This window comes from Mesoplodon mirus (assembly GCF_964341445.2).
Source record: "Mesoplodon mirus genome assembly, chromosome: 18".
NCBI classification, from domain to species: Eukaryota; Metazoa; Chordata; class Mammalia; order Artiodactyla; family Ziphiidae; genus Mesoplodon; species Mesoplodon mirus.
In genome coordinates, this window is record NC_138994.1 from 19,620,454 (window position 1) to 19,631,046 (window position 10,593).

Consider the following 10,593-nt stretch of genomic DNA (forward strand, 5'->3'; position numbering starts at 1 on the left):
CGTGTAGGGCTTTGCTCATCCTTCCCCAGCAGCGCGCATTGGCAGTGGGACTTAGGTACAGGTGTAGGGGACTGGGGCCCTGGGGGCGTCTGCACCTGCATCAGGTAACGTCTGTCTAGCTGTGCCTGGGGATTATAGCTCGGCAGTCAGCCGGGGCGATGGGGCTCCGCCTCAGAGCCTGGCCCCTTAAGGGCCTCTGATGAGCTATATTAGGCCCATCTGCGTGGGGCTTGAGCAACTCTTAGTAGCCCCAGCAGGAGAGAGAGGATGCAGGAGGTCATTGCAGGGCTGGAGCGGATCACCTTCACCTTCGAGAAGGATGTAGAGATGCAGAAGGGCACTGGACTCCTGCCTTTCCAGGGCATGGACAGTGAGTGAGGACGGGGACCCCGCTGCCCCCCCCTCCCCCTCCCTCCCCGCCCCCCAACCTTCTCTGCAGGCCCCTCTGCTTGGCTCCCTGATGGGGCGGCCCCTTCTCTCTGCCACTCGCCAGGGAGGAGCAGGGGGGCTTGGGCCCACCATCTGGGAGCCCCAGCTTAGCCCCTCGCTTCTCAGGCCCCCCTCTTACATCCTTTCCAGGACTCCAAAAAAAAAAAAAAAATGGGGCTGGCTTCTGGGCAAGCAGACCCAAGAGAGGTAAATTGGAAGAAGTTGGGAAGAAGCACATTGGCCTCCCGAGCTCCCAGGCTGGCCTTGGGCCCTTCCAGCACCTCCGTTTCAGAGTTGGGGGTGCTTAGGTGTGGAGGCTGAAGGCTGGTTCCTGAGGCCGGCATCCCAAGGGCCAGGACTTGAGGACCCCCAGGCCCAAGCCTTGGCGGGTAGAAGGGAGACTTGCTGCTGGAGGGGTGAGGGCCCTTTGACAGCCACAGCCTCTGGAGAAGCTATCCCCCTCCTTTGCCTTCTTCTCCTTCCAGAGTCCAGCTCAGCTGTGTGCAACTTCTTCGCTAAAGGGCTCTGCGAGAAAGGTCGGTCAGCAGGTGGGCCTGGGGTTGGGGGGTGGGTGGCAGCGGGGGCTGTCTAGGCCACACGGGATTCAGCTTGGCCTGGAATGGGGTGTTGGATTTGCACCTGGGGAGGGGAAGGTGGGACGGGGCAAAATTTTAGTCTTATAAAAAGTAGGCAAAGGGCAAGTTGGGGGCTCCACCCAGAAGCCTACCTTCCCCCACCCCCCTAGCATTTCCCTGATTCACTAGCACTGATTAGTGCAGGCAGGGCTGCCCTGAAGGAGACATTCCCTTCTTTCCGCCTTGCTGGAGGTGGGATTGTTTGTGGGTGTCAGCTGTGTGCTCCCAGGATACCTCCGACTTATTTATTTTCCCCCAGCTGGGGGAGTGCTTCCCTTCCCCCTACTCTTGTCCTCCGAGTTAATTTGGGACCTGCTCAGCCATTCCATCCATTTCCTTTTTTTTTTTAAATAAGTTTATTTATTTATTTATTTTTGGCTGCATTGGGTCTTCGTTGCTGCACGCAGCCTTTCTCTAGTTGTGGCGAGCGGGGGCTACTCTTTGCTGCGGTGCGCGGGCGTCTCATTTCGGTGGCTTCTCTTGTTGCGGAGCACGGGCTCTAGGCACGCGGGCTTCATTAGTTGTGGCTCGCGGGTTCTAGAGCGCAGGCTCAGTAGTTGTGGTGCACGGGCTTAGCTGCTCCGCGGCATGTGGGATCTTCCCCGACCAGGGCTCGAACTCGTGTCCCCTGCATTGGCAGGTGGATTCTTAACCACTGCGCCACCAGGAAGTCCCTGCATCCATTTCTTGTGTCCTAGGAAAGCTCTGGCCGCAGTCTCTGAGTTGCTGCAACAAGCATCCTTATTTCTCCCCCATCCCAACGTGGCTCAACAATATGCTTTTCGGTGGGGACTTCCCTGGCGGTCCAGTGGTTAAGACTCCGAGCTCCCAACGCAGGGGGCGTGGGTTTGATCCCTGGTCGGGGAACTAAGATCCCTCATGCTACACGGTGTGGCCAACAAAACAGAAAAACCACTCTTCCAAACCCTTCTACCCAAAAGCAGCGCATCGGTGGGTGTGGGGTACCTGACTGAAAAGCAGTGGCTCTCAGCTTTTCTTCTGGCTCCTGAACCACTCACGGGCTCTTCCGATGGAAACCCAGTTGCCCCCAGAAGTCTTGCCTCCAATTTGGGGGTCTCCAGTCCCCCCTAGAGATCCAGGTTAAGAAACTCTGAATGAGCTTAGGACCTGCTTTTGGGATCCAAGTGATTTTGTTCTTGGGAAGCTGGGAGGCCAGGAGGGGCCCAGGCACGGGGGGGGGGGCCTGGGGCCATTTTTGCCACATGCCTCGTCCGTGTTTGGGGCAGCCCTGGACGATGGGGTGAGGAGGGAAATGAGCTTGTCAGTCACTCCAGGCTTTGTGAAGCCAGGACTAGTGATGCCTCCTGGGGCCCTGTCTCCTCAGCTTGGTCCCTCCAGTCTCTAGAACAGTGGTTCACAGAGATACCCTCTTGCAAAGAAATAAAACTGTTCTTAGGTCTGGAAGGTCAGACCCAGGCAAGCCAATGGCCAGGGCTGGAGGGTGAGGCTACTTAAGAAGAACACCTCCCCAGCACCTCACAAATTCTATCGGAGAGGTGGCCAAGCACGAGACGGGTCCTGCTAAGAAACTGAGGGGTGTCCTACCTGCCCACGGCAAGACCACCTGAGTGAAGATGACAAAGAGTGAAATGTAGCATTTCCAGTTCCTTCTGAATTGTTACCAAGCTGGCTCCTACATCACCATGTTAGATCTCTGGAATCAGGAAACAGAACATTTGGTTTTTTAAGACGTGAATTCAACAGGTCCTTTATGAGCCTTACTTTGTGCTGGCACCTTGCTAGGATGGGTGGCGGCTCGGGGGGCCAGGGCTGGAAACCAGGGCCCTGCTTTCTGGTAGGAGCACCCCATTAGGCTGGAGGGGAGGGGTGTGGAAGGTGCCGCAGAAGGTGTCCTGACAGCCTGGGGGCTCCCCGGGCTTCGAGAAAGGCCAGGGCACCACGCCAGGCAGAGAGGGCTTTGAAGCTGTGTTTTAAGCTGTGTCTGGCCCCCACTTCTAGCCTCCCCCAGGCTCCAGGGGAAGGGACGATGGGGCTTCCTTCCAGGGGTGAGCTGGGCTCAGGCTCTAGGTGAGCGGGGACCCCCAGCTGGGTGCTCTGGTGTCCCCAGGGAAGCTGTGCCCCTTCCGGCACGACCGAGGGGAGAAGATGGTGGTGTGTAAGCACTGGCTCCGGGGGCTGTGCAAGAAGGGTGACCAGTGCAAGTTCCTGCACCAGTACGACGTCACCAGGATGCCCGTGTGCTACTTCTACTCCAAGTTCGGTCGGTAATGCCCCTTCCTGGTGCCCGCCCCCCACCCCGGAGGGTAGCAGTGGGAGCCGAGGGATGGGATGAAGTCTGGGAGGGGCCCCCAAAGGAGGCCTCGCGTGCCCCAGGTTGGCAGACCAGGCCGCGGGGGGCCAGCTTCTCCAACCCCCTAGAAAAATTGGAACTGTCCTCTGAGCCCTACCTCACTGCCCCAGCAGGCTCAGGCACACGCAGCCGGTCCCGCCGAGGGAAGGGGAGGGCTGGAATCAAAGGCTGAATTGTTGCCCTCCCTGGGCCACTCCTGGCTAATCACGCACCCAGACTGGCTGTCTGGAAACGAGCCTTGAACAGGCCCTCTCTCAAGCCCCGGGATGGGCTGGGGTGGGTCGGAGCCAGTGTTTCCCAAACAGCAGGCACTTTCACGGTGCTCCACGTCCCCACAAAGCACCTGCCCCATCGACGCACACCATCGCCTCCTCTTTCAACCGTCTTGCTATTTTTAACTCTTCTTTTAGAAGAAAACTTTTTACATCGCTTCGGTAAATGGAAAACTAGCATCACTGCTTGGCAATACAAGGTCACTGTAAACGGGAGACCGCGAGCTTCAGCCCCTGAAATGACCTTGTGTGGTCAGGTCTGGACCTGCATGTCACCCCCCTCTGACTCAAGTCTTTTGTCATCTGAGGGGCTACATAGGGGGAAGCCACTGCCGGTTTAAGAACGGGATCTGTGCATGTGTTTCAGGTCTTTCTCCATAAACTTTTACAGTTCAGTGCTTTTCAGAGCTGGAAGGAGCCTTACGGATGATCTAGTCTAGTAGTTTTCAAACTGTATTCCAAAGAGGGACTTGGAGGGAGAGCTGGGCCAGCCTCCAGGGGCACCTCTGACTGAGGCGGCTTGGCTTTGAAACTTCGGGTGTCTGTGGGCAGCTGTTCCTCGTTAGTGTCCATGGGGGGGCATTCCTGGGTATCCAGGAAGAAGGCACCCCACCCCCCCAAGGTCAGTAAGAGCTTCCCCCCAGGCTCAAATTCTGTTTCCTGCCTGCTCCTCGGACTTGAGACCTGGCAGTGGTAATTCGTGAGGGTTGCCCGCATGTGTCCCTTGTAAGAAAGGACAAAGTGTATATGGAGCCCGGTCCCCCTTGGTCGCGTCACCTAAAAAGCTCTTAATTTAAAATGCTACTTTATTCTTTGAAAAACCTTGGTTGGCTTTCTTTTGGGGATTGGGGACGTGCTGGGCATGGATACGGGAATAGAACTAGGTCCGCTCTGCTCTCAAATAATCCCTACTGTGAGGGCGGACGTATACACCGGTGGTTACAACAGGTAACCCGTGTTTTTGCTCTTGGACTCAATGAATGAATACCTTTTTCTAATATCAAAGCATAATTACAGTTCTCATTGGAAGTAAATCGTTTTACTTAAAAAATATTGTTGGGGAAATGTAGGAGTGGGAAAGGGCAGCTGAAAGGAGCTAGGAAGCCCGGGGGCTTTGCTTCTGCTCCGGGATGTCCTCATCCCAAAGGTACCTTGGGCAGGGGGCTCTGACAGGCAGACGGGCGGGTGGGGTGCGGTGCCACCTGCTGGCCGAGAGAGGGATGCACAGCCGGCACCCAGGCCAGGGTGGAAAAGCCACCCCCGTGCACAGAGGAGTTCCCATAATCTTCTTCTGTCCCATGTTCACCAGCCCCCGGGGGGACGTCAGTTCCATTCCTCAGAAGGATGGAGCCCAGAGTTAGCACTGTACCGAGAGCTGCGCAGCAACAGCAGGAAGAAAAACCCTTGGTCAATATGAGGAAGCGGGTGGAAATGGACACGTTTCTCCTCTTTAAGCCCTGGTGTCCTCGTTTGTGAAATGAGAGAACTGGGTAAGGGTGGAGTTGAAACTCTGGAGAAGGAGTGGTACTCTTGAAGGGTCAGGTGGAACCTTGCTTTGCACAAGCCCAGTGTAAAAAATAGATCTCTTTGGAGCTGCTTGGAAACCAGTGGAATTGACACCGTGGCGTTCCTTTTGGCTCTGAAAAGCGCTAAGTTGTAGGCTTTAATTAATTAATGTATTAAGTTTAGTTGATTTACAATGTTGTGTTAGTTTCAGGTGCACAGCAAAGTGATTCAGTTCTATATATATATATTCTATAATATATATATGTTATTTTTTCAGACTCTTCCATTACAGGTTATTACAAAATATTGTGTAGAGTTCCCTGTGCTATAGAGTAGGTCCTTGTTGTTTACCTATTTTACATATAGTAGTGTGTATCTGCTAATCCCAAAGTCCTAATTTATCCCTCCCCTCTTTCCCCTTTGGTAACCATACATTTGTTTTCTATGTCTGTGCGTCTATTGCTGTTTTGTAAATAAGTTCACTTGTGTTTTTTTTCTTTAGATTCCACATACAAGTGATATCATATGGTATTTGTCTGTCTCTTTCTGACTTACTTCACCTAGTATGATCATCTCTAGGTCCATCCATGTTGCTGCACATGGCATTATTTCATTCTTTTTTTATGGCTGAGTAATAGTCCACGGTATGTATGTACCACATCTTCTTTATCCATTCATCTGTCAGTGGACATTTGGGCTGCTTTCCTGTCTTGGATACCGTGAATAGTGCTGCTATGAGCATAGGGGTGAAGGTATCTTTTCGAATTGTAGTTTTCTCCAGATACATGCCCAGGAGTGGGATTGCTGGATCATATGATAACTCTATTTTCAGTTTTTTGAGGAACCTGTTCTCCATAGTGGCCGTACCAATGTATACTCCCACCAACAGTGCACGAGGGTTCCCTTTTCTCCACACCCTCTCGGCATTTATTATTTGTAGACCTTGATGATGGCCATTCTGGCCAGTGTGCGGTGATACCTCACTGTAGTTTTGATTTGCATCTCTCTAATAATTAACGATGTTGAGCATCTTTTCATGTGCCTAATGGTCATTGGTATGTGTTCTTTGGAGAAATGTCTATTTAGGTCTTCTGCCCATTTTTTGATTGGGTTGTTTGTTTTTTGGATATTGAGCTGTATGAGCTGTTTGTATATTTTGGAGATTAATCCCTTGTTGGTCGCATCATTTGCAAACACTTTCTCCCATTCTTTAGGTTGTCTTTTTGTTTTCTTTATGGTTTCCTTTGCTGTGCAAAACCTTTAAGTTTAATTAAGTCCCATTTGTGTATTTTTGTTTTTGTTTCCATTACTCTAGGAGAAGGGTCCAAAAAGATACTGCTGTGATTTATGTCAAAGTGTGTTCTATGTTTTCCTCTAGGAGTTTTATAGTATCTGGTCTTCATTTAGGTCTTTAATCCATTCTGAGTTTATTTTTGTGTATGGTGTTAGAGAATGTTCTAATTTCGTTCTTTTGTATGTAGCTGTCCAGTTTTCCCAGCACCACTTATTGAAAAGAGACTATCTTGTCTCCATTGTATATTCTGGCCTCCTTTGTCATAGATTAATTGACCATAAGTGCGTGGCATTCTTTCTGGGCTTTCTATCCTGAGCTCTGCCTCACTGCTCCATTCATCTATATTTCTGCTTTTGTGCCAGTACCATACTGTTTTGATGACTGTGGCATTATAGTATAGTCTGAAGTCAGGGAACCTCATTCTTCCAGTTCCATTTTTCTTTCTCAAGATTGCTTTGACTATTTGGGGTCTCTTGTGTTTCCACACAAATTAAAAAAAATTTTTTTTTGTTCTAGATCTGTGAAAAATGCCATCGATAATTTGATAGGGATTGCGTTGAATCTATAGATTGCCTCGGGTAGTACAGTCATTTTGATAATATTGATTGCTCCAATCCAAGAACACGGTGTATCTTTCCATCTGTTTGTGTCATCTTCAATTTCTTTCATCAGCGTCTTATAGTTTTCAGAGTACAGGTCTTTTGCCTCCTTAGGCAGGTTTATTCCTGGGTATTTTATTCTTTTTGATGTGATGGTAAATGGGATTGTTCCCTTAATTTCTCCTTCTGATCTTTCATTATTAAGTTGTAGGCTTTTAAGGAGGATGAGATTGGAAACACTCACCAATCCTCTACTTGAATGAGGTGAAAACAGGGCTGAATCTTCCCCCTTGGTTCCTTCAGAGCCCCTGGGTCCCTAAGGGGAAGCTAAGAGTGCTTAGACTCCCTCCCTAACTCCTGTGGTCTATGCAGACAGGGCTGGCTCCTCCTAGGAGCCCAGGGTCTTGGTCTAATCCACAGATTACAGCACAGGCTTTGTGAAAGTACAGGTGTCCCTCTGTGTTGCATTTATCTTAATCCCTGTGCCAACGTTGAAGCGGTTTTCTGCTCTTCTTGGCATTTTCCCCAGAAAGAACTGCACCCCTTTACTCTGGAAGCCATGTAGGTTTCATCATAGAGATGAAGCTTTAACCACGTGCACGGCAACATCTTCACGCAGCGTCTGTGTCTTCCTGGACCTTAAGCTGCTGGCTCTGGGTCTCCCCTTCCCCATCTCTCCTCGTTCCTTCCTCCCAAGTAGCCTCTAAATACCTCTGGATAGCTGGCCCTGCCCCAACTCTTCCAGATGTGTGTATTCACACCCAAGTCCCGCTTAGCCAGTATGATTGCGATCCGCCTTTCTTAGGTTGCAGGAAGGTTTAGAAATATCTTGCTGTCCTCAAAAAGCTGCTGACCACCAGAAGGCAGATAAGTGGCTTATATGCAAGGGGCAGGGTCAGTCTTGTTCCAGGAGGGCGGAAGTGACTGCAAAGATGAACCCACTTATGCACAAAGAACACTGGGATTTTCAGGTGAATGCAACAACAAGGAATGTCCCTTTCTCCATGTGAAGCCGGCCTTCAAGACCCGGGACTGTCCGTGGTATGACCAAGGTTTCTGCAAGGACGGTGAGGCCCTGACAGAAAGGGGGCTCTAGGGGACATGGGGGAGCAGGACTCTGGGGGAGTCTCCCGGCAGGGGAAGGATGCACATTGCTGATGCGGCCTGTGGAGGTCTGCCCCAGGTTGAAATCCCACAGCAGGCCTCTCTGTAGCTCCCCCCAGCCTCCCTGCAGTGGAAACCCTCTGCGGCACATGGTGGGCTTCTTGGAGCAGGCTCACTGCGGTTCAAATCCCAATGGCTTCAGAATGTACTGACGGTGTGACCTTGAACAAATATGAAAAGGGGACCAGCTCCCCTGAGGGCCGTTGGGCCGGGTGGAAGTAGGACCCCTTGGCAGCCCGGCGCATCGGGTCTGACCCATAGGAGACACTTCTCTGTGCCTTTTACCCATCTGGGTGTCACGTAAATATATTTCACTGTCCCTATCTGGCCAAACTTTGGAGGCAGGGCCCCCGTCAGAGCCCCCGTGCTCTGAGCACCGCCGTCCTTTCTTTTCCGGTATCTGGGTGTGTTGTTCTTACTGAGCTCCTGGCAGCCCTGGTTCGGGGAGGATTTTAGGGGAGGGAGGCTGAAGGAGGATTAGTAAGATGTGTGATTGGTTGGCCTTTGCTCAGCCAAACCTTCTACAGCTAAATAAAAGCATGTTACAGTCCACATCCATGTAAGTCCTCCAAGACCGCGTGTTAGGGACACTTCTGACGCTACTGTGTCAGGCCTGGCCAGCTGACACCTACTCCCACACGTTCTGAGGTGCCCTTTCCCATCTCAGTCATGTGGCTGGGAAGTTGGTGCTTCCCCTTGCCGGTAAGCTTTGTCATGTGTGTTTCCCCCATTAGCTAAAGAAGATCCTTCTAGCTGTTTTCTCTTTGCCCAGCAGGTCCCCTGTGTAAATATCGCCACGTCCACAGAATAATATGTATTAACTACTTAGCTGGCTTCTGCCCTGAGGGACCCAAATGCCAATTTGCACAGTAAGCGTGACTCCCCCGAGCGCTGGGCTCACTCTGGCTTCCAGACCTAGATCCTTCTGTACCTTCGCTGGCCTGAGGCGGGGAGTGAAGTGTCCGGCGAGCACCTACCCACAGTGTTCTCGCTCACCCTACGCCCACCCCTCCTGGTGCTGTGGGCTGCACTGAACTCTAACCCATCCTGTTAGTGTATATCCATTGCTGGGGATGGGTGTATAGCTCTTAGAAACAGTAGAGACATTCAACACCTACCCACCCGCCACCCTCATCCTCTGCAATTCTCCCTGGCTGGGGTGCCGGCTCCTTCACTGTGGGGCTCTGAGAACAGGCAACCTGCATCAGGCTGGTGCAGGACATGGTAATGAGCAGTGAGTTGGGTGGTGCCTAGAGCCCGGCTGTAACTATGTCTCTCCATGCCTCCCTCAGCCCCAAGATGAATCTTTTGTTCAACCCAAGTTACCTGAAGGTGAGTGCAGGTAGGAGGGGGGCAGATGTGGCTCACGCCTTTACTGCACGGTTCCCTGGGGAACCCTTGCTCCCCAGCCCTGCACTCTTCCCAGATGCCCTCACTCTCACCATCTGCTCCCCGAATCCTGGGAAAGGCACATATACGGGATCACTCCTCCCAGACCCCCTCGGACCTCCATCGTCTCTGCTTCAGGCCTCGGCCCCTGAGGCTTTCCTTCTCCTTAGCTGCAGAACACATGTGTGGTTTTTATTCAAGAACCTGGGGTCTAGCTGAGGACTTGTGGTCCAGAGTTCTGAATCAGGGCCATCCTGGTTGTGCCTGGTCCCTATGGGAACAGATCCACCTCCCACTGATACCAAGTCTTGATATGAGAGCCTCCATCCCGGGTCAGCAAGCCACAGCCTGTGGGGTCAAATCTGGCCTTTTGCCTGTTTCTGTACAGCCTGGGAGCTAAAAATGTCTTTTTAAAGGTGGTGACAAAAAAATCCAAAGTAACATTTTGCGATGTGTGGAAATGAAAATTCCAGTGCTCATAAATAGTTTCACTGGAACAGGGCCGAGCTCATCATTTACATACTGTCTCTGACTGTTCTCATGCTTACGATGGCAGAGTTGAGTAGCTCCAACAGACCAGATGGCCCGCAAAGTTGAAAATATTTACTGTTTGGGCTTCTGCAGAAAAAGCTTGCTGGTCCCTGTGGGGATGTCTGCATGCTGGCCTGCCAGTAAAGTCTGACAGAGGCCAAAGAGGGGGAGGGAGCACAAACACTGGGCGGAGCAACCGAGCTCTTGTTAATTAGGGGTTCTGTACACAGCCATAGGCTGGGATGGCGCTGGCACAGGAGGAGGGCGACCCCTGCTGGTTCCCAGTGGGATTGCTGACAGCGGGTGGGAAGCGATCGTCAACACTGGGGAATTCACAAGCCCATTTCTAACGTCCATCACAAGGTATGCTTTTGGCAATTAAGGTGTAAACGAAGGCATTTCACAACCTGGTTTCAGTCTGAACACCTGGCCGGAGTCCCTG

At 51.8% G+C, this 10,593-nt stretch overlaps 1 protein-coding gene across 1 annotated transcript; it reads left to right on the plus strand.

Moving 5' to 3' along the window:
- Positions 1-267: 267 nt before the first annotated feature.
- Positions 268-9,104, plus strand: CPSF4L (cleavage and polyadenylation specific factor 4 like; the record flags this gene model as incomplete). Its single annotated transcript, XM_082604231.1, has 5 exons — positions 268-370; positions 915-965; positions 3,154-3,306; positions 8,039-8,134; positions 9,007-9,104. The coding sequence occupies 5 exons, from the start codon at positions 268-270 to the stop codon at positions 9,102-9,104; spliced, it is 501 nt and encodes a 166-aa protein (XP_082460357.1).
- Between the last annotated feature and the right edge of the window lie 1,489 nt (positions 9,105-10,593).